This window comes from Trachemys scripta, chromosome 10, assembly GCF_013100865.1.
Source record: "Trachemys scripta elegans isolate TJP31775 chromosome 10, CAS_Tse_1.0, whole genome shotgun sequence".
Lineage (NCBI taxonomy): Eukaryota > Metazoa > Chordata > Testudines > Emydidae > Trachemys > Trachemys scripta.
Window position 1 is genome coordinate 31,023,402 of NC_048307.1, and position 24,249 is coordinate 31,047,650.

Consider the following 24,249-nt stretch of genomic DNA (forward strand, 5'->3'; position numbering starts at 1 on the left):
ATACACCAGTTCCATAGTTTTATTGCTTCTCGGCAAAGTTGTGATGGATGGGCACCTCCTTGTTTGTTTACAGAATACACTGCTGACACATTGCTGATGGCAACTTGCAACACAGAGCCTTGAATCTGAGAGAGTAAGGATTTGAGTGCTAAATGGATAGCCTTTAATTCCGAAACATTGATGTCAATTTGCAATTCTTGCAGATTCCAGAGATCCCCTGTTAATAATTTGTTGAAATGTGCCTCCAACCTGTCTTGGAAGCATCCGTTGTAATTATTACTGAAGGAGGTGGAGGGTTGAACATCATTCCCTTCAGTACATTTCTGGGCTTCATCCACCGTAGAAAAGTATTCCAAACTTTCCTTGGATTGTAAGCATCATGTACATGCTGTGCACTGTGAGAATGAAATTTCTTGAAACCCAGAGGTCTCATTCTGAATCTTGTGTAAGCTGTAACAGATGTTGTTAAAGTCACAAGACCCAGAAGGATGAGGAAGAACAGTACTTCCTGCGGTGATTTCTGGAGAAAGCTGGATTTCAGTTTTTGGAATTTTTTCTCTGCCAGGTATGCTCTCATTACTGTGGAGTTGACAACTACTGCTATGTTTACATTGGGTGCAATATGATTTTTTCTTGTTTGTTGGAAAACCTAATTTTTGGAATAGGGAATGCGTGAAGAGAATGACTTTGTTCAACTTGACTTTGGAATGAGCTTTCAGAAGCCAGTCACTGAAATATGAGAACACAAAAATGCATTGTCTGTTCAGGAAGGCTGCTATTACAGAAAGGCATTTTGTAAAACCCAAAGGTAGATTAGAAAGGCCAAATCGGAAAACCTTGTATTGGAAATGGACCTGTCCCAGGGTTAAATGAAGGTAGTTTCTGTGAGATGGTTGAATGGAAATGTGGATGTAAGTATCTTTTAAATAGAGAGCACCAAGTTAATCTATATCAAAGAGAGAGAATGACTGAACTAAGAGTCAGCATCCTGAAGTGAAAATTCCTAATGTATTTGTTTAATTTTCTCAGATCTGGGATTGATCAGAAACCTCCATCCATTTTAGGAACCAGATTAAAACCCCTGATTCCTGAGATCCTCCAGGACTTCCTCTATTGCTCTGTAGAAGCAGAGAATGGATTTCTGCTCTGAGAATTCTCTTGTGAGAGGTGTCCCTGAAAAGGGAAGGAAAGGGAGAGTGAAATAGTCTTGAACCAAAATCCATCTGTCCATAGTGATGTTTTGCCATGTATTGTAAAAATCAGACAGACAGTCTCCACAGGGTAGACAATGAACATCTAAGGTTCGTTTGCAGCTCTTGGTTGTAATATCAAACCTGAGGTCTAATATTGGGCAAAAAGAAGTCATAGAAAAGTACTTCAGTCTCATCTTGAGTTTGGAGAATCTTTTCCTAAATTGAGACTGAGAAGGAGGAGGATGCTGTTGTTGCTGTTCTTGATAAAGATGTTTTCTTTTAGAGTAATAAAAAGACTATGAAAATGTTGTATTGTCTCTGGTATCTGAATGAGGATGGAGTTCTCTGTCTGAAAGACTGAAAGGGTTCTAGACATCTTGCCATAGATCTAGTTTCTTTAATCTTTTCCAACACCTCATCTGTTTTAGAACCGAACAGACTGTCTCTCTCAAACAGAAGTTCCTTAATCTTTGACTTCGTCTCAGGGGAAAGAGAAGAGGACCATAAAAGGAAGTTACCTTGTGTAGTAACGATGGTTCTTCGAGATGTGTGCCCCTATGGGTGCACCACTGTAGGTGTGTCTGCATCCCTATGCGTTGGAAGCAGAGTTTCCAGTAATCACATAGTGTTCTGCGAAATAATGAACAGATGCTCAAGTCGCTGCCCTACAGATTTCTGAGACTGGAACATTCTTGAGGAAGGTGACAGAGGTGGAAACCACTTCATCGAGTATATGCAGATTCCAGATGGAGGTAACACATTGAGAGCATGATAGCAGTGGCTAGTACAGTTTGAGAACTATTTGGAGAGTCTTTGGGCTGATATTGCTATGCCTTTTGACCTTTCCTCAATGGAGAGGAAAAGCTTAGGAGATTTCCTAAAGGCTTTCATCCTGTCCAGATAAAAGGCTAAGGTCTTGTCTTCACTACTGGGGTAAGTCGACCTATGTTATGCTACTGCGTTGACGGGAGATGCTCTCCCATTGACTTACCTTAATCTTCTCGGGGAGCTGGAGTACGAGGGTCGACCGGAGAGGGCTCTGCGGTCAATTTGGCAAGTCCTCACTAGACCCGCTAAATCAACCCCTGCTGCATCAATTGAAGCCGTGTCGATCTCCCCATAGTGAAGACCAGCCCTAAGGCTCTCCTAACATCTAGCATATGCAGTATAGCCTCCCTATTATGAAAGTGAGGCTTAGGAGAAAAGGTTGGTAGGTGAATCAGGTGCTTTATGTGAAAAGACGAGGTAATCTTGGGAATGAACTTTGGATGTGGCCTACGAATAACCTTGTTTTTAAAGAATACTGGGGGGAGGGGGGAGGAGCCATTAGTGCCACTATCTCCCCTATTCTCCTCGCCGAGGTGATGGCCGCCAAAAATGCCGTCTTCATTGACAGGTATGAAAGCGAACAAGAGGCCATAGGTTCAATGGGTGATCTAGTCAGGCTCTTTAAAACTAGATTTAGATCCCATGTTGGAGTGGGATATCTGGGTTGGGGACAGACATTGCCCACGAGGAATCTCTTTGTACTTGGGTGGGTGAAAACTGAATATCCTTCTGTTTGCTGATGGAAAGCCGTTATGGTTGCAGTGTGTACTTTGAGTGCACTGAGGGACAGCTCTGACATCTTGAGATCCTGTATGTAGTGCAATACCATGGGGAGAGTGGAAGATGCCAGGGTAATTTGTCTGGAATTGCACCAAACCTGAACCATAGTCCACTTCTGCAGGTAAGTGTGTCAGGTAGCCAATTTTCTACTGTGTAGTAGCACTTCCTGCACCTCCTTGAAGCAGCAGATCTCTATGTGTTGGAACCACGAAGGAATCAAGTTTTGAGACAGAGGATCGACAGGTTGGGATGGAAAGTTTGTCCTTTGTTCTGCGAAAAGAGGTAAGGAGTGGGTTGAAGAGAAATTGGGGAACATGTTGCCAGCTGTGTCAGATACAGGTAAACGTCTGTCTTGGCCTGCTGGGAGCAATCAGAATGATGTTTGCTTTTTCTCTTTTTATTTTTATCAGGACCTTGAACAGCAGAGGGAATGGGAGAAAGGCTCTTGTCCCATGGAAGAAGGAGAGCATCCCCTAATGAGTGTTTCCTGAGGCCAGCTCTGGAGCAATAGAGTGGGCATTTCCAGGTAAGTAGCAAACAAGTCTATTGTCGGGGTATCCATTGATAGAATATGCTGTTGGGTTCATTTCCCACTTGTGGTCATGTGAGAACTTGCAGTTGAGACTGTTTGCTGTTATGTTCTGCACTCCCAGTAGATAAGCCGCTGATATTAAAACATTGTGGCAAATGCACCAGCTCCATAGCTTTAGCGCTTCTGCGCATAGGGAGGATGGTCTTGAACTCCCTTCACAATTTATGTAATACATGCACGCTATGTTGTCTGTCATAATTTTTGTGTGCTTATTTCTGATCAGTGGAAGAAAGTGAGCACAAGTATTTCTGACCACTCTGAGTTCGAAGAGGTTGATGTGGAGAGCTATCTTCATGGGCAACCACTTTGTCCTGATACTTGAAGTTGTTGAGATGTGCTCCCCAGCCAATTAGGGATACAATGTTGGGGGAGATGTGTGAACAGGACCTCCATATAGACATTTGTTGGGTCTTTTCACCAATCCAGGGAGTGTTTGATCCTGGATGGCATTTGTCTAACCTGTCTTTGGTCTGTAAACAGATCTGAACCATGCCTTAAGAAACCTCATGTATAGTCTGGCATGAGATATTATAAATGTGCTTGCCGCCATATGTCCCAGAAACCGGAGGCAATGTCAGGCCGACGTTTGTGGGCTGTCTTGAATTGTCTATATGAGCGTCGGCAAGCTGTGAAATCTATGTTGCGGAAGGAGTGCTTTTGCTTGCAGTGAGTCAAGATTGGCCCCTATAAACTCCAAACACAGTACCAGAGTTAAGGTCGATTTTTGGACAGTAATTTGTAGACCCAGCTTCATGAATATGTCCATAGTTCCGTGGGTGACTCGTAGGGCATCTTTGAAGGAGTGGGCCCTGAGGAGACAGTCGTCCAAGTATGGGTAAATCATAATCCCCAGGGTGTGTAGATAAGCCAATACTATGGAAAGGACCTTGGAGAACATTCTGGGAGCCGATGAGAGGCCAAAAGGAAGTATTCTGTACTGGTAATAATCCTGACTCAGGGTAAACCAAAGGAATTATCTTTGGGATGGTAGAATGGGTATGTGGAAATATGCATCCTGGAGGTCAAGGGCTGAGAACCAATCTCCCTGTTCCAGAGATGGAATAATTACTGCTAGTGTGACCATCTTGAGTTTTTCTGCCTTCATGTGCTCTGAGGTCCAGTATGGGTCTCCAACCTCCTTTTTTTGGGGGGATCAGGAAATATCGGGAATAAAAATCTTTTGCCCCTGAGATGTACCAGAACAGGTTCTATGGCTTCCAGGCATAGGAGGTGATCTATTTCCTGTCTTAACAGTCTCTCGTAAGAAAGGTCCCTGAAGAGGGGATGGGGAGGGAGGTGAAATGGATAAAGTATCCATTGGAGACTGTCATAACTATAAAGGGAAGGGTAACAGCTCTCCTGTGTACAGTACTATAAAATCCCTCCTGGCCAGAGACTCCAAAATCCTTTTACCTGTAAAGGGTTAAGAAGCTCGGGTAACCTGGCTGACACCTGACCCAAAGGACCAATAAGGGGACAAGATACTTTCAAATCTTGGGGGGGGGGGGAAAGGCTTTTGTTTGTGCTCTTTGTTTAGGGGGTTGTTCGCTCTTGGGACTGAGAGGGACCAGACATCAATCCAGGTTCTCCCCATCTTTCTAAACAAGTCTCTCATATTTCAGACTTGTAAGTAAAAAGCCAGGCAAGGCTTTACTTTTAGTTTTACTTTGTTTTCTCAACTTGTAAATGTACCTTTTACTAGAGTGTTTATCTTTGTTTGCTATACTTGAACCTGAGGCTAGAGGGAGGTCCTCTGAGCTCTTTAAGTTTGATTACCCTGTAAAGTTATTTTCCATACTGATTTTACAGAGATGATTTTTACCTTTTTCTTTAATTAAAAACCTTCTTTTTAAGAACCTGATTGATTTTTCCTTGTTTTAGATCCAAGGGGGTTGGATCTGTAGTCACCAGGGAATTGGTGAAAGGTTTCTCAAGGCTACCCAGGGAAGGGAATTAGCTTTTGAGAATGGTGGCAGCAGACCAGAGCTAAGCTGGTAGTTAAGCTTAGAAGTTTTCATGCAGGCCCCCACATTTGTACCCTAAAGTTCAAAGTGGGGATACAGCCTTGACACAATATCCAAAACACATTTGTCGGTAGATATGTATTCCCAATTTTGAAGAAACAGAGCAAGACAGCATCCAAAGGGATGTGGAAGGTCTGAAATTTGCAGCTAATGCTGTAGGGAGTGGTCTCTCAGAGCCTTGACCAAGACATCTAAACTGGTGTTTCGAGGTGGAAGGTTTTGATGTTGAAGATTGAGGGGCTGAGGGTTTACACCTTTGAAATGTAGACTTCTTTTGCTGTGGTTCATAATAGCGCTGTGGAGGGGACTGGGGCGGATATCATTTGTGGGAACACTGAGGACTAAATTTCCTTTTCTGACCCGGTGTGTAGATCCCCAATGACCATAGTGTGTCTCTACAACTTTGAGAATGTGGAGCGATGCATCAGTCTTAACTGCAAACAATTTTGTGCCTTCAAAAGGGAGATTCTCTACCATCATCTAAACCTTCTTTGGGAGCCCCAAAAGGTATAACCATGATGTGTCCATCACATCATGACAACTGTTGATACCGAGCGGGCCATTGTATCCACAGCACCTAGTGCAGTCTGGAGTGCTGTTCTCGACACTAACTGCCCCTCATATACAATGGCCTGAAACTGTTCTCATTGTGATTCTGGCAGGTGGTCAATAAAAGCATTAAGTTTGGCGTAGTTCTTTTGGTTGCATTTCTCCGTTAAGCCTGGTAATTTGCAATTCTGAACTGCAAGATCAATGAAGAGTAGGTCTTCCTTCCAAACAAGTCAAACTTTTTCCAGTCCCTATCATAAGAGGTAGATTTTGTGTGATGTTGGCAGCCACGGGAGTTCATTGCATCCCTCCACCAGATGTAGTTTCAACTTTAGTTCCTGGCTTTTTGGGGATCTGGCTTTTAGCTGCTAGCAAAAAGTACACTTTTGTGGAATGTGGGCCTCTCTAAGGCATCGCACACAGAGGGAATGTTCATCTGTAACCACTATGGCTTCCCTGTCAGAGAGGTGCCTCTTAAACCCAAGGGAACCAGGCATGCCCCTTACTGGGGGCAATCCCTTGGGGGTGGGAGGTGGGGGGAAGAGAAGGGGATAAAATAAAAACTAGGGGGGGTTATTTATTAATTTTTAAACAGGGAAGAAAAAACTAACAGAAACCCCATAACACTAAGAAGAAAAGAGTGAATGAAAACACTAAGGGAACATTTCTAAAGACCTAAAGTATCTGTGAATGGATTGCTAATTGGCGGTTGAGAAGGAACTGAGGGTGGTTCACCTGCACAACACTAATTAGCCTTGAGGCACAGATAACACAAGGAAGGGAAAGAGCATGCACGGGCCAAACAGAGACGGCTACCAAAGATCTCTGATCAGACGTGCAGGGACACAGACACACCTACAATGGAGCACCCATAGGGACACATCTTGAAGAAGAACGAAGCATGTCTGCGATGAGTTACAGAGAAGGCGACCAATCTAGGAGCAGCATCCAAAATGTCAAATGAAGCTCTAAGGGTGTCTGTCCACATTTTGAAGAACAGGAGTACTTGTGGCACCTTAGAGACTAACAAATTTATTAGAGCATAAGCTTTCGTGGACTACAGCCCACTTCTTCGGATGCATATAGAATGGAACATATATTGAGGAGATATATATACACACATACAGAGAGCATAAACAGGTGGGAGTTGTCTTACCAACTCTGAGAGGCCAATTAATTAAGAGAAAAAAAAACTTTTGAAGTGATAATCAAGCTAGCCCAGTACAGACAGTTTGATAAGAAGTGTGAGAATACTTACAAGGGGAGATAGATTCAATGTTTGTAATGGCTCAGCCATTCCCAGTCCTTATTCAAACCGGAGTTGATTGTGTCTAGTTTGCATATCAATTCTAGCTCAGCAGTCTCTCGTTGGAGTCTGTTTTTGAAGTTTTTCTGTTGTAATATAGCCACCCGCAGGTCTGTCACTGAATGACCAGACAGGTTAAAGTGTTCTCCCACTGGTATTTGAGTATAGATGTGCAGGTGTCTTGGGAGACAAACCTGTCCTCGCTTACAGACAACCCCCCAACCTAAAGCAAATACTCACCAGCAACCACACATCACTGAACAAAACCACTAACCCAGGAACCTATCCTTGTAACAAACCCCGATGCCAACTCTGTCCACATATCTATTCAAGTGACATCATCATAGGACCTAATCACATCAGCCATACCATCAGGGGCTCGTTCACCTGCACATCTACCAATGTGATATATGCCATCATGTGCCAGCAATGCCCCTCTGCCATGTACATTGGCCAAACCGGACAGTCTCTACGCAAAAGAATTAATGGACACAAATCTGACATCAGGAATCAAAATACTCAAAAACCAGTGGGAGAACACTTTAACCTGTCTGGTCATTCAGTGACAGACCTGCGGGTGGCTATATTACAACAGAAAAACTTCAAAAACAGACTCCAACGAGAGACTGCTGAGCTAGAATTGATATGCAAACTAGACGCAATCAACTCCGGTTTGAATAAGGACTGGGAATGGCTGAGCCATTACAAACATTGAATCTATCTCCCCTTGTAAGTATTCTCACACTTCTTATCAAACTGTCTGTACTGGGCTAGCTTGATTATCACTTCAGAAGTTTTTTTTCTCTTAATTAATTGGCCTCTCAGAGTTGGTAAGACAACTCCCACCTGTTTATGCTCTCTGTATGTGTGTATATATATCTCCTCAATATATGTTCCATTCTATATGCATCCGAAGAAGTGGGCTGTAGTCCACGAAAGCTTATGCTCTAATAAATTTGTTAGTCTCTAAGGTGCCACAAGTACTCCTGTTCTTCTTTTTGCGGATACAGACTAACACGGCTGCTACTCTGAAACCTGTCCACATTTTGACTCTCCTTGATGAGGGCATTGGCTAATTTACTATGCTCTTCTGGGAGATTATTTGTAAAAAGTGAAATTTTGTCGCAGATATGAAATGTGTATGTGGCCATCATTGCCTGATCATTTGCAATTCTCATATTTAAGGAAGATGAAGAAAACAGCTTCCTTCCCAAAGAATCTAATCTTTTCCCCTCTCTGTCATTAGGGGCTTAGTGTAAATACCCAGATCTTGATCTCTATACTGTTGCTGCCAGTCCTAGGGAGTTAGGAGGAAGATGCATATGAAAGCATGAAAAGCCCTCATAGAGGATTTGGTACAGCTTGTCCACTTTCTTGGAAATAGGTTGGTAAGCTGGCTTGGGAGTCTGGAAGGCCCAGAGTCCATGGCTAGGGCATCTGTATAGCAGGGCGACCCTGAAGCCACAAATCCTGGGAGCCCATCCCAGAACTTCCAGGCTTCTGCCTATGTGTCCTGGAGCCTGGAAACCCTGACAGCCCTGGCTCAGGCTGGAGCTCTGAGGGATTAAAGGCTTCCTGCTCGAGAACTAGAAGCTGAGTCTTGGCTAGAGCCAGGGCTCCCAGGCTCCATGAAAGGGAATCTGGAAGCCCTCACATGATGGGGCTGATCTGGAGCCACATACCATGGAAACACAGGCTCCCCAGCACCCCCACCAGGTGAACCAGGAAACCAGTCATGTTTCTAACAGAATCCTGCCTGAGAATCAATGAAAATTAATCAAATCTAAACCATTTTTACAAAACTTTTCAGGTTTAATAAATACACAGTATCTGATTAAACTGTTTCATCGGAACTTCCAACTAGCCCTATTGCAAAGATAACCTTCCAACATAATTAACCACGGAATCCATTCCTCCTCTGAACATGACTGACACCCAAACTTAGGCTACGTCTACACTACCCGCCTGAATCGGCGGGTAGAAATCGATCTCTTGGGGACTGAATTATCGTGTCTCGTCGGGATGCGACAATCGATCCCCGAATCGACGCTCTTACTCCACCAGCGGAGGTGGGAGTAAGCGCTGTCGAAGGGAAGCCGCGGAGGTCGATTTTGCCGCCGTCCTCACAGAGGGGTAAGTCGGCTCCGATAGGTCGAATTCAGCTACGCTATTTGCGTAGCTGAATTTGCGTATCTTAAATCGCCCCCCCCCCCCCCGTAGTGAAGACCTGCCCTTAGAATGCTAGCTGTTCAGGACAGGGACTCTCTAGCATTATATGTTTGCACTATGCTCAATACAGTGGTGTCTCTGTATTGCTCGAGGACAACAAAAACTAAATACTGCATTAGTGTAACTAAAACCTGTCTCATATAATCCTGATAATGGAGAATATGTAAGCAATGCTCGAGTTAAGGATGCTGTCTTCAGCTCTTACCTGTGTGTGTCAGACCTTCATCTCCATGACTTGTACATAAACCCTTCTTTCTTACACTTCTGCCGCTTCTCCTCCCACTAGCAGGACACTCAGGGGTGCAGCAATATTTGTTCGGAAGCTGGTCTAAAATGTCCAAGTCAATAGTACAGGCTTTACTGGTTACCATTTGTGTCTTCTCATCTCCATTTGCATTCCTACTGTTGGATCTCCCCAGTTCACTTCCGTGACATTTGATAGTCTCATCAATTAGTCCTGGACAGCCCCTCATGGTGCCATCAGACTGCTCTTGAACTCTCAAATCTAAAGAGTGCTCTTTATCCAGCCAGGAGGGTTTCTGTTTATGGCACTTCTCTGTCACTCGGGAAGAGGACTGTAACCAAGATGGAGTTACGCCTGAAGATTCAGATAATTTTATTCCGGTTAGTTTTTCCATTTGCTCACTCATAGTAAGCTCATCATCAGACTGAACGTACTCCATAACTGCTGATTCTGACACATCATTCTTGAGAGTCTTCGCAGACACAGGAGCTGATAACACCTTCAGATCTTCTTCTAATGTAGTTGATTTCTCTTTCCTAAAGTTGATGGAATTCATCATTTCCTCAGAGAGATTTTCTTCTAAGGAAGATTTCCAGTGTAACGAAACCCTGTCTGGCTGTGGGTATTTTAAAAACAGGTCCTCCTTATTGCCTGTGCTATTAGCTCCATTTGATTTTTTATTTCCTTGTGTAGAATGTGCAGCAATCTCTTGTCTATTGTCTTTAAGGTCAATTGTAGTGCTGAAATCAGTGGTTAGATCTCCACAGCCTTTTTCTAACTGACCATCGAATACAAGGTTCTCATCAATATATAGTTTCACATTCTTTGCACATACGTCAAGGTCCTAAAGGAAATGAAATAGAAGCATGATGATTTGTATTGCACTGCCGCAAGTACCAGATATAACAGAATTGATATACTGACTCCAGAGTGAATAAGGAACATATTAATATAATATGATATTAATCCATATAAAGATACAAAATATTTTTTATATGTAGGTTCCAAGCAATCAGATTTTCATGGGGATCATTGTGGAGGTCCAGGGGAACAGAATTTCCCCCTGCAGATTATGGATCACCAGTATAGCAACTCCACAGATGCTAAAATAACCCATGAGCTGCTGTCCAGTAAACCTATAAATGGGAAGTTTTGGCTAGTAGATATGTGTAGTGGTAGACGCACTAGTCCAGCTATCACCCCAACCCCCTCTGCATCGTTGTAGGCAGAACTACCACAGAGTGGTTCTCTGTCATGTTTAAGTGAAACCACAACACTTCCACTAAAGTCAGCATCTTCCAAGCCTCTGAGAAGGGGAGAGAGAAGTCTTGGCTTTAGAGATTACAGGGTTGTTTTATTATATTATTGTGTAAGATAAAGATTCTGGGGAAAAAATATAACTGTCCTAAATTCCCTGTAAGAAGAAGCCAGTAAACTAAAGTTCCAAAATAGCTGTTGCTATTGTTTCAAATATAGTCAGAAGTTAAATTTTCTCTTTTATCACTGGTGTGGTTAGATGTTTGGATGCGTGTGTGTGTTCTCCCTGTGTGCTGTCCCAGCTCGGCACAGACAGCTGGCACAGCAGACCTTGAGCGAAACATCCAATGACCACAAGATCGATTAAGGTACGAAGGCACCCAGCCAGGTTTATTGCTGACAAAGCATGGTCCTACCTCCCCAGATCAATGTCTACAATTACACTAGCACATATATGCCCATGACAATGGACACAGCTCAGTCAGTGGTGGGATTTTCCACTGCCCCCCTAGGCTGGCCAAAGACACTCCCTCTGAGATACCTCTTTATACACCAATACAAACAAGTTACGTATTGCCCCTGACTTATCTGGGCGCCACCCATTGCCTTGTACCTGTTGGTTCAATCAAAACATCTCTATCCCTCATGCTGTCATCCTGACCTAATCTTTAGGATGAGTCAGTGTGTTCCTGTTATCTTTGGGGAACGTGCTGGTATTGGGGTGTTCTGGTACCATGCTTCTGGAATGTGTTCGCATGTCTATTCTTGTACCTAACACTACTTAGGAATGTGTGTTTCTGCAATATCAGCCCTGTTATTGCCAGATTCCTTGAGCGGGGTCTGCCTCTAGTTCATAGCCTGACTTTGCTTTATATTAGCAAAGCTTTGACCACTTCTTTAGTCCAGGCCTCAGGCCTCATACTAGGCCTCTGATACAAGGGCTTATGTTTCAGGACCTCTTCCTACTACAACTGGTACCCCAGAAAGGTGTCTGGCAGTTGTGCAGGGATCCAGAATAAGAGTTAGAAAATGGAACAAGTTTACTGAACAAGACTACTTTTATTATTGTAAGCATGGCATGCACCTTCATGGTATCTGAATACCTTTTAAGGTTTAAGTTGAGGCATTCAGGATTTCAGTAAGAGAATCCAAAAGTCCTGCTGTTTTCCCTCTTGCCTGCAGCTTTACCAGTCAGCTAGGAAACCAAAATTTAGTTACTTGGAAAAGCCTCAGCAAAGACGGCAAGTTTGATTTTAATTGTACTTCTGCTGGAAGTGAGTTCCAGAGGCATTGTCTGCTACCAAGAAAACTACCACCAGCATCTCCAACCTTCACCATTCGCTTGTGACATAAACTACACAGTAGGTTGAGACACTGAGGCATCCTTTATGGTGACCTGGGCCTACACCATTTAGGGAGGCTGATCTGATCCATCTGATGGATGGCAGACTTTATACAGATGAAATTTACTCCTAGGGGAATTCTGTGCCACTGCACAAGCACAGAATTAATGTCCCCTGCAGATTTTACTCTTTCCCTGCAGAATAATTGATTCATGCGCCCCTTCTGGGTAGTGTTCCCAAGTGGGCACATTTGGTTTAGGCATCGAGAGCAGCCAAAGGAGAAGTAAATCACCGCCTCGGGGTGTGGGGCTGGGCGGTGCGTGCAAGACTCTGTCCCTCACACTTGCTATCTCAGTGCGCCCAGAGCCAGGGCATATTTAAGTGCTGTTCCAGATCATGGCCTAACTTCACTCCTAAGAATGTGCTGCCCACAGCAAAGAAAAACCTGCAGCTAGCCTATGCTCACGGGGCTTGGGCTGCAGGGGCTATTTCATTGCTGTGTAGACTACCGGACTAGGGCTTGAGCCCAGGCTCTAGGACCCTGCAGGGGTCCACCCACTTCACAGGAGGTGTGTGTGTGTGTGTGTGTGTGTAGGCAGTGCAGGAGGATGGGGTGGGGAAATTACGTGTACACACATGCAGTGGTGTGCAGGAGAGAGGGAAAACAGGTCTGTGTACACAGGGGAATGTAGAGAATGCAAGTGGGGGAAACTTGGTGGGATGCATGAGGGAATACAGAGAGGTGCAAGAAGCAGGTGGCATTTGAAGGACGGGGTGGAGGATGGAAAAAACTGGGGTGTACACTCTGGCTGTTTTAAGCTGCTCTAGCAAAACAAAGCAGTTGTAAACCCAATTTAACTGGCCAATATGTTCTGGCTTCTTGTGCTGCTTCAGAGTGGCAGGAAGCAGCCAGCGCACATTGGTGCAACTGATCATCAAAGACAACATTTTTAAAAAATGATATATGGTTGCTACTTCAAATCACTAGAAATATCACATGGTAACATTCTACTTGGGTTTTTTGTTAATTTATGGAATTTTTAATTAAAAAAACAAGGAAATTCCCAGATTAATTTTATCTTAGACCAAAACACTCACCATACCTGTACAGTTATTGCATGGTATCCCTATAGGACACAGTAAGGTGATTTGGGTGCCCTGGCAGCATTTTTCCATACATTAACATGCTTGGATTTACTGAAGTTTAATTTTAGCTCTGAATTTCCTGGATTTATTATATTTGGTTTGGAGATAATTGTGACATCTCTAATATATTTTACCCTATATACTGATATATATTGTTAACCTTAACTTCATCAAAAAAGAATTAACTCAGGTAAATCCTATGTCCTCTTATACAGGAGGTCAGACTAGATTATCACAATGGTTTCTATAATCTATGAATCTTAGAACCAGAAAATGGAATTTTTCATTCAAAAATGTTTTGACAATTTCAAGACATTTTCTTCAACATTTTTTGAGTTGGGAGATTCATCAGAAGTGACCCTGTTTCACAGAGGTTGTTTCGACAAATCAATATTTTTTGATGACCTTAATCTTTTTTGGTGCCTATAACCACCCCCAGAGTGTTAATTCCTTGAGTAAGATACGCACACAACCCTAATGGCTATTGTTTTTCCACAGGTACCAGGAGGTCTGATTCCAAGACACATGCTCTAAAAAGTGTGGATCTACCGAGATAATTCTCAAAAAGAGGAAGTGAATTTCATTGCGAGTCTTTTTATGAACAGCGAAACTCACAGATTAACACATTTCTTACATGAATTAACACTTTAAACCACTAAATTTAGCAAGCCCGTTAATTCTATGTATCCCTAAAGTAAATAAAGGCAATAGTAATAAAGGCAATTTCCTTAAAGTTTATAGTTTTAGTCATTATTATACCTGCCTTTATAATTAATCCAGTAAATGTAGGTCTAGATCCAAAACCCAGTGAAATCAATGGATAGACTACTATTCACTTAATAGGCTTTAGACCAGGCCCTTAATCAGCTAGTTGTGTGATTTGGTGTGTGACTGCTCTTAAATTAGTAAACTTGCCTATATTGATGATTATCTAAGATATCACCTTGATCACGTTTGCGTTAAAATCAATACATGCAGCAGTCGTCTTCGGAAGTGCCCTTAAATTTTAATCAATAATGATAGTGAGACAGTACTTTTTATTTGAGATGTCCCTTAAATTAATACACTTAATTTTCACTTAAATCAGTTAAATTTTCTGTAGTAATTGTGTGGCAGGTTCTAATAGTTTTCTTTCCACCACTTCCTTTGACCTTCAGTCTCCTGTTTTAAAATCCTAGATCCCTAAACAATCTCAACAATTCCACTTTCTGTTTAAGTACTTGTTCAAACTGAGTTGAGCTTTGCATAGTATTGCACAAATATTTGGGATTCACTTGGGATGCATTTAGACACTTCTCCCCACTCACGGCTTTTTTGAGGGGTAGAAAGAACGGGAAGCAGGCGGTGATACTCAGGATCTTAAAAAAATAGTAGTTTTGGTCAGGATTTATTTTAGCAGGGAAGGGAGTGATCAGAGGGCTGTTATAACTTAAATTGTAAAGCTCTTTATTATTTATTTCTTTAAAAATACTTGAATAGAAATGAATACAGCAGAAATTATGCTAACTTTTCTATATCACAGATGATAGCGGACCATGCAGAATTGTTTTCTATTATTTCCCCACATGAAAAATAGTGGGCTAGATCCTCAGCTGGCATAAGTCAGCACTGCTGCACAGGAGTCAATTGGACTACACTAGTTTGTACTAGCTGAGAACCTGGCCATAGTGGGGTTTTTCCAACTATTTCATGTATCTAATCAAATCAATATACAGTTACATTTGCGACATATTCAACACATGGTGACAACAGACCAGTATTATTTACTCCACAAATAGAATTCCTTTTCAAAGGGTTCAGAAAGGTCCATTGTATCCCCCCTGTTTACAGTATAACATCCTGTAACCCACATTTAATACACACAGCAACAAGGATTCCAAAAAATAGTTTAAGCTGGTGTTATATTGTGTTTGTTAAGACTGTTTCCTCTGTGGCAGTTTCTATACATTTGTATTGCCATATGCTTATATAAGAACACAGATGAGAGCAAGTCAGAAAGGATAAAGCTTATCTCATTTATAATCCAGAACAGAAAATCCTCTTTGACTCAGTACCTGGGAATTTTCTGAACTGAACATCATAGTGTACTAACTAGAATAATTTCACAGTGAATTTCAGACATATGAATCAGTAACCATCTGCCATGTAATGTCTCTTGCAATGCTAGAATATTTTAAAGTTTTAACATACATACACAGATCGTACATGCCAAATTTCAAGTGACAAAAACTACAGGACCCTGAGTTGGAGAGTCAGTCAATCTCTCTCTCGTAAATCATCTACAAAATAATCATGTGATCAGACAAATAGTCTTCTCTATTCTGATAATATAACCCAAACAGAGACCTGCACATTGAGATGCACTTACCTTCCAGCGTCTCAATTTCTGATTACCAGTAAAGCCACAACAAACACTCTATGCAAGGATTTTGTTACCCCTTCTGAAATACTAGCAAGGATCTGAAAGAGAATACTGACTTTGTTGGTGAAAACACTATGAGTTGCATTTCTACCACTTAGAATTAAGACAACAACAAAACCCCACAGTAGATGAGACATCCCTCCAGATCCCCCTTCCTATTAGAGAAGACAATACCTATATTTATTTCAGACTTTTGGAAGGAAGGTCAAACTGAGTCTATCTAGGTCTAAGGTGAGTATACACAGCAAGGAGTTGAAAAGAAACTGCTTACACTAAGAGTCGTCGTGTTGTAATTCCAAATCTTGATCTTAGATATACCAAAGTCACGTGACCGGCTGGGATTGCGGATAACAAAGTAAAGCTGAACTGGTGCATGAAAAGGGCACGTCCACAGGAAACGCTCCTTGGTGCTCTAAAACACGGACAAGCAGAGATTGTTAGTAATAGGCTTTTCTTCTCCTGAAGCAAAGTAGTTGTGATTAACTCACAGCTCACCAGAAAAAGGGAGCAGAGAGCCCAACTCACAGGAACAACAAATTGACAGACAAGACTGCTATAGAGAAAGCAAAAGGAAAAAACCTTTAACCCCAGGCTCCAAAGTGTACATTCTACTCTCCTGCCTGCAGAAAAGCACAGAGCAGATGGGCTGTTAAATGTAGGTCTGCTACCTGCTGTGCTTGTGAGAAGTTTGCATGCTCACCAGTGCTCAGACTGTCTGCAATGCTTCGTACATGCAGGGTCAAAACCAGTCCACAGTTTATTTTAATCAAATTAATCAGCTTTGCAAGTTGAGGAGGGCAGGGGGAAGGGGGGGAAGGGAATATGATTTGTGCCCACCGGACACTGAGATAAAAAGATTAATACAATTTCTGAAGGTACATTTCTGGTTTAACTCTTGGGAATAAGGGACTCTACGTTATTTTCTGTACTGCTCATGCTTTAACAGACTCCTTTGCAGACAATTTTAGACCTAGAGCTTACAGATCTACAGAGGTCTGTGCTTGATGTTTTTGAAGCCTCACAGAGAACCACATTATGGATTTGAGTAGACATCTGCGAATGGACAAAGGGGATTAAAAAACACAAGAATGTAGCAACCTCTGTAGCCTGCAATGATCTACCGCTGCATGTGCAGCTACTGAGTTTATATCACGGGGTCAGAGAGCAAAACCCATAATCCCCACCCCAGTTACTGAGACCCTCCTGTGCTCTTACACTGCCAACAGCAGGGAAAAGAGTAAGAAGCAAGGGGTTTCAAAAGCCAAGAGGAAAAGGGTGGGACATGTTCTGGCAACCAGAAAGGATGGTGTATTTTGGCAGCTATAGGTAAAGTCAGGTGAGGGTGCACAGTATGAGAACTTCTTGAAAATTTTCTGTTGAACAGTTTTTTCAACAGAAAACTGAGTTTTTGACAAGAATTTATTGTGAAAAGTGTGCTTTCTGTGGACATTTTTTTATTTTTGTTCAAAATTGAATGACCAACCCCCAAAATATTTCAGACAAACCCCAAAATATTTCAATTTAGAAATGCTGATGCAGTCCCACAAGAGAGTTCACTTGTCTCATATTCCCTTTTCCCTCTATTTCTGACCAGCTCAATATAGGAGGGTTTCAGAGTGGTAGTGGGTTTTAGGAAGTTGGGGAATGGGAGTCACTAGAGTGGTGGGGGGGACTGACTTTGACTTTTTCCATTCCTCCAAAGCACTCCTTTTTCTTTGGACCACCTCATTCTCCTCCTTAAAATTCTTCCACTGAAGTTGATGTGGAAGTCATTAGAAAGTTAAAATTTTTATTCTTGCCTTCAAGGCTGCAGGCAGCTCTGCTCTTGCTTATAGTTTGCAAGAACCGCACAAACCTCAGCCTCTTTTGTTCTCAGTGGAAGGTGTATGTCTTAAAACTTGCCTTTGACCATATAGACACATAACACAGAGTACATGTAATTTATAAAAAAAACACACATACCACCAAAACAAAACATTACACTGCACACATAATTTTCCCCTGGGAAGACCATGATAGAAACCACATGTGATAGATGTTAGTCACATTGCACCATTCCGGAAGACATGCAGTATAAGAACTTGCATAGAATAGGACAGAATAATATTCCGCACATCACTGTTACATCTGAGTGGCTCACATATACTAATCAATTTATCTTCAGACAGTGTGTGAAGGAGAGAAGTACAGTATTATCCCTATTTTACAAACTGGGAACTGAGGCTCAGAGAGATTAAGGGTAAATTTTTCAAAAAGCACCTACGTCACTTAGAACCTGAAGTACAATTGACTTTCAGTAGAACTTAAAGACTTCTGAAAATTTTATCTCAAGTGACTTACTGAAAGTCACACAGTGAGTGTATGGCCAAGGTGAAATCCTAGCCCTATTGGAACTCAATTGTAGTTTTGCCACCAATCTCAATGGGACCAGGATTTCATCCCAGAACTCGAGTTCAATGGCTGTACCACAGAGCATCCTTTCTCCTCTCCCACCTCTCACTGCCTCAACTTCATCCAATGTTTCCAAGCTGCACATCCCTTTTGTTCAATTCTTTCACTCATCTTCATGCCACTCCTATGCCTGGAACACCTTGTCTTTCTACTCCATCCAATGACTGCCCTTGGCAAAAGGTTAGCAGTGGGGTGCCCCAAACTTCTGTCCTAAGATCAGTGTTTAATATATATTAGGAGTCTGGAAAAAGAAGTGAAGGTGCAAAATTTTCAGAAGACACAATTATTTAGGTTAATCACTAGAAGAAAAATAAGGAAATGCAGAAGAGTCACAAGACTTTCCAGAAAAATTCTATCTTGGCAGATAGAGGCATTACATTGTAGTCCATTGTTTTATAAATTGAATGTGCTCCTGTATTTAAAGCCTGTATTACAGTGCAAACGCACAAGGAGAGAGAATTACAGTCTCCTGACTTTTGAGCACAAAATTCTGCAAATCCTAAACAATACATTACATACATTTAAAATCACTGAATAAGTGGTGAAATTCAGGTTTAAATTTTTTAGAAAGAAAATAACTTACTGAGAGATCATAAACTATAAAGAAAACTATTGAAATGAGGGAGCCTGTACAGGTGGGATGAGGAGAGCTTACATTCAGGGTTCTATTAACCAGGCAAGAGAGATCTCCTGGAGAGTCCGCATTTCGGATATCCACATCATGAGGAGACACAAACATCCTGACAGCATGTAAATCAAAGAATTCCACCTCCGTCAGGCCCACATTGACTGCATTCCCCCAATTGGAGAGGATTTCCATAGTCACATAAATGGCATCCTGTACTTCTGCCTTTGTTTGCAGCTGATCCTAAAAGAGAGATTGTTTATACACATACATTATAGACACAAAATATAGTAAAAGGATGTTATGGTTGCAAAGTCAGGCACTCGGAAGTTAGGAAATGTCAGAATTAAGGTTGTCTAGGTAATGTTCATTTTGACCTCATGTGCATTATAATAGCCCTGCCCAACATCACACAGGAAGCCTATTGGACAGTAAAGACTAGAACTCAGCACTCCTGGTGCCCAGTCCAGTCCCAAGCATTTAAACACAAGAGACTCTCCTTTCTCTTCTTGCCACTCTCTGCCTCATTCACTTCATTCTGTACAGTGAGTCAGGTGGGCATGTTCTGTAGAACAAATAGTATGTGAGCTGTAAGTAAAAACTGCCTCTGACAGCATATGCCTATGGGAGTCAAACTGAAGTTGCACAAACAACAAATATTTTGGCACCTTCTAATTTCTGGGTGCGTGGCTTTGCAACCATAATGATCATTTAATGTATTTTTGGTATATAATTCTTAATTTTGTTAAAAACAATAAAAAAGAATGGTTACTTACCTTATAGTAATTGTGGTTCTTTGAGATGTGTTATCCAAATCGATTTTACTCTTGGTGCGAATATGCCCAATGCATGTGAGATACGATTATTTTGGCCAGCAGAATCCATTGGGGCCATGCCTGCACCCTTTACTTCCGTATACCCCTCCAACATACCCATCTGAAGCCATATGGGGTGGAGCAGGCCCAACCCTCCCACAGTTCCTTCAGGAGTAGAACTTTGCAGTAGCAGGGTAGAAGGGTAGGTTGTGGAATACATGTGGACAACAAATCTCAAAGAACCACAGTTACTGTAGGGTAAGTAGCCATTTCTCCTTCAAGTGATTGATCACATAGATTCCACTCTTGGTGACCAACAAGCAATTATCTGTTTGATTGGAGGTGGGCAGTAGGAGTCAAAAGGGCTGTAGGACAGCTCTACCAAAATGGGAATCCAATCTGGAAGTGTCTATCATGAAATAGAAGTGTTTTGTAAATGTGTGGACCAAGCTCTATGTAACTGCTCTAGCCCTAGCCCTACAGATTTCAGAAATAGGGACATTCTTCAAACAGGCAGCTCTAATGTGGTTAGGTGGACCTAAGCTGGCTAATTCATAACTTACATTATGAATACATAACATGAATACATAACATACAACTCCTTATACAGTTAGAGACCCACTTAGATAAGCTCTGAAGATATTGCTTGACTTATAACCATCTCTGCAAAGGCCACATAGAGCCGCAGTACATTTCTGAGTGGTTGTTGTCATGTCAGTACTACATCAAGTCTGTGAATTTTAGCTTCCCCCAACGTTGAGCAAGTCTCGGGAAAGAAAACTAGGAGATGAATAAATTGGTATGCATGGAACTCAGACAATTTTGGGTAGGGAATTGGGTTGAGACCCGAGGATGTTGTTGTCCTTATGAAATACTGTATAAGGGGGACCCGCCATGAGGACCAGAATATCTCCTGCCCTCAGGGCCGGTGCTACCATTAAGCCAAACTAGGCGGTTGCCTAGGGCACCAAGATTTGGGGGCGCCAAAAAGCAGTGCCCTCAATTTTTTTTTACAGTGTTCCTCCCTGAGCGCACGGTCGCCGTTCCACTTCTTCCGCCTCCCAGGCTTGCAGCGCCAATCAGCTGTTTGGCGCCGCAAGCCTGGGAGGAGAATTAGAGCAGGGGCGGCATGCTCGGGGAGGAGGCGGAGCAGAGGTGAGCTGGGGCGGGGAGGTGCCGCGCGGCTCCCCGGGCCCGGGGGGTGGAGAGCTGCCGTGGAGGTGCCTCAGGGCGGGGAGGGGGAGAGGAGCTGCCGCAGGGCTCCCCACCCCAGCTCACCTCTGCTACCCCCCTCCCCGAGCACGCCGTCACTGCTGTTTGGCGCCACAAGCCTGGGAAGAGAGGAGAGGAGAATTAGAGCAGGGGCGGTGTGCTCGGGGAGGAGGCGGAGCAGAGGTAAGCTGGGGTGGGGAGCTGCCGCACGGCTCCCCGGGGCACGGGAGCTGCCGCGGGCGGGGAGCGTGGAGGGGGGGGGGGGGGGGGGAGCGACCGTGGCAGCCCTGTGTGCGGCAGGGGGGGGGGGGGGGGCGCAAGGTGGAAGTTTCACCTAGGGCGTGAAACTTCCTTGCACCGGCCCTGCCGGCCCTTCAAGCTGATGTAATGGTGTGAGATCCCTACCCTTATAGTCACCCTTTTTACAAGACTATGATAAATTTTGTACAAAGTATGCCTTGTAAGGTATCATTTGAAAAGTCATAAGTTGCTGAACATTATCATCCTGGTAAAATATGTGTGACAGCACTGTATGTAAAGTTATACAATTTTACTGTATAAGGCATGTTCCAAGTCTGGGGAAATAGCTTCAAACAAGTTCCCCAGAGACAGGCTAGCCAACACCTCAACCAGGTGTCAACATAATCAATCCCTGATTAAGCGGCCATTCTTTGACAGGAAGACGGGTGTGAGCAAGAAATCTACATCTTGCCAATGGAACAGCTGGAGGTTCCTATGCAAACAGTCTTTCTGCCTCCTGAAAGTCAGCTGGAGATGATTTTCAAAGAAGAAAATAACTATAAGAAGTGAGAACAGAGGACACAAATCATATGTCCATTCATCTGTACTCACTGCATCGACAACACTTGAAAGACAAAGGAAGCATGATTTGACTTGGGGGAGATCCTGTCTGAAAATTCAGCCAGTAAGACAGCTAGAACATGTAGTGAGGGAGACTTTCACTTTGAATTCACGTGGCTTGTTCAGTTAGGTATTAGTTTGCGTTTTACCTTTTATTTCTTTGTAACCAATTCTGACTTTTATGCCTCATTACTTGTAATCAATTAAAATGTTCCTTTCTGTAGTTAATAAACTTGTTTTATCTAAACCAGTGTGTTTGGATTGAAGTGTTTGGGAACTTCATTTGGGATAACAAGATGTGTGCATATCATTTTCTATTAATGGAATGACAGATTTTCTATGAGCTTGTACTGTCCAGGCAGATACTGGGCAGTACAAGAGGCACATTTCTGGGGACAACTCTGAGGGAATCACAGGCCCTGAGACTGATGGTGATCCAGAGGAGCTCCCCACCCCGTCCCTGAGTGAAAGGTGACTGTTACCAAAGTCTTTGTAGATAGAGGTGTGGAGAAGGGTACGCCACTGTACCCGTGAAGAGGCTTTGTCCACCAGTTTAATGAGGACTTCTTGTGGGACCTTGTCCAGCATGTCCACATGGTGTCTGCTGGATAGATACTAATTTCAACCATCCTTTTATGGAGCATAGGTGAAGTCTGCAAACTGCATAACATAGGTGCATGAGTCCATGAATCCCAGCAGACTAAGGCATACTCTTACTGATATTTTTGAATGATCTTCAAGGTAGTTAATGAGGCTTACTGTTATCTGGAACCCTTCTTATGGAAGGTAAGCTCTCACTGACCTGGAGTCTAACACTGCACCTCTGAACTCTATGCTTTGAGTTGGAATCACTGTGGAGTTTTATATGTTGGCTTTGAGTCCCAGTGAGGTGAAGAGCTATAAGGTTACTTGGATTGAGTTGGTCACCTGTTGGATGATCTCCTTGAATCAGCTAGTCTCTGAGGTATAGGTAGACTTGGTTTCCTTGTCTCCTTAGGTGAAAGCCATGAATGCCAAGTACTTGGTGAATACCCTTAGTATTGTGGAAAGACCAAAGGGCAGGACTCTGTACTGATAATTAGATGTTTCTACAAGGAATCTGAGGTACTTCCTGTGCTGGATGAATAGATAAATGGAAATAGGCCTCTTGCAGGTCAAGAGCCATGAACCAGTCCTGGAGATCTAAGGGAGGAATTATGGATGGGTGAGGCATGGGAGCCAGCAAACAGAACTGTAAACAGAGGCGTTTGAGTGGGAGTTCTGTTGGAGGAGAAGGGAGGAGGAAAGCCCCTGGTCCTTAGGGTGTGATGGTCTATTCCAGTGGTAGGCAATCTATAGCATGCATACCAAAGGCGGCACGCGAGCTGATTTTCAGTGGCATTCACACTGCCCGGGTCCTGGCCACCGGTCTGGGGGGCTCTGCATTTTAATTTAATTTTAAATAAAGCTTCTTAAACATTTTAAAAACCTTATTTACTTTACATACAACAATAGTTTAGTTATATATTATAGACGTATAGAAAGAGACCTTCTAAAAACATTAAAATGTATTACTGGCACGCGAAACCTTAAATTAGAGTGAATAAATGAAGACTTGCCGAAAGGTTGCCGACCCCAGTCTATACTATCGTGTTCACCACTTTTACAAAACTATGATAAATTTTGTATAAAGTATTCCTTGTTAGGTATCATTTGAAATGTTATAATCTACTGAAGGTTATTGTCCTGGTAAAAATGTGTGTATCAGTGCTGTATGTAAAATCACAAGATTCTATAACATTGTAATAACTTGCTCCAAGGTTAAAAAAAAGCAAGCCCAAATCAGTTTTTATAGACAAAGACAATGGGAAGGGTGAACGTTAAAGAGGTCCCTAGCGAGACCCAAATCTGCTCCTGGGGTCTGTAGCATACCCCAAGCACTATCCCAAGATAACCTCTAGTACAGGGGTGGACAAACTACAGCCCACGGGCCACATCTGGGTCAAGGGACCATCCTGCCCGGCCCCCAAGCTCCTGGCCTGGGAGGCTAGCCCCCAGCTCCTCCCCTGCTGTCCCCCCTCCTCCGCAGCCTCAGCTCGCTCACTCCGCTGCCGGCGCAATGCTCTGGGTGGCGGGGCTGTGAGCTCCTGAGGCAGTGCAGCTGCAGAGCCCAGCTTGACCCGGTGCTCTGTGCTGCGTGGTGGCGACAGCCACCGGTGTTCCAGGCAGTGCGGTAAGGGGGCAGGGAGCAGGGGAGGTTGGATAGAGGGCAGGGGAGTTCGGGGTGGTGGTCAGGGGGCGGCGGTGTGGATGGTGGTCGGGGAAGAAATAGGGGGTTGAATTGGGGCAGGGGTCCCGGGGGCAGTCAAGGGGGGGGGGGGGGGGGGGGGGGG

At 43.2% G+C, this 24,249-nt stretch overlaps 1 protein-coding gene across 5 annotated transcripts in view; it reads right to left on the reverse strand.

The window, feature by feature from the left end:
- KATNIP (katanin interacting protein) overlaps positions 1 to 24,249 on the reverse strand; it is a 189,030-nt gene that overhangs the window by 76,298 nt on the left and 88,483 nt on the right. For all 5 annotated transcript variants that reach the window (XM_034783910.1, XM_034783906.1, XM_034783907.1 and 2 more), the window contains 3 exons: positions 19,020 to 19,232; positions 16,185 to 16,325; positions 9,707 to 10,589 (listed from right to left, as the gene is read on the reverse strand). In XM_034783910.1, the coding sequence (XP_034639801.1) occupies positions 9,707 to 10,589; positions 16,185 to 16,325; positions 19,020 to 19,232 (1,237 nt within the window). The remainder of the gene's footprint in view (positions 1 to 9,706; positions 10,590 to 16,184; positions 16,326 to 19,019; positions 19,233 to 24,249) is intronic.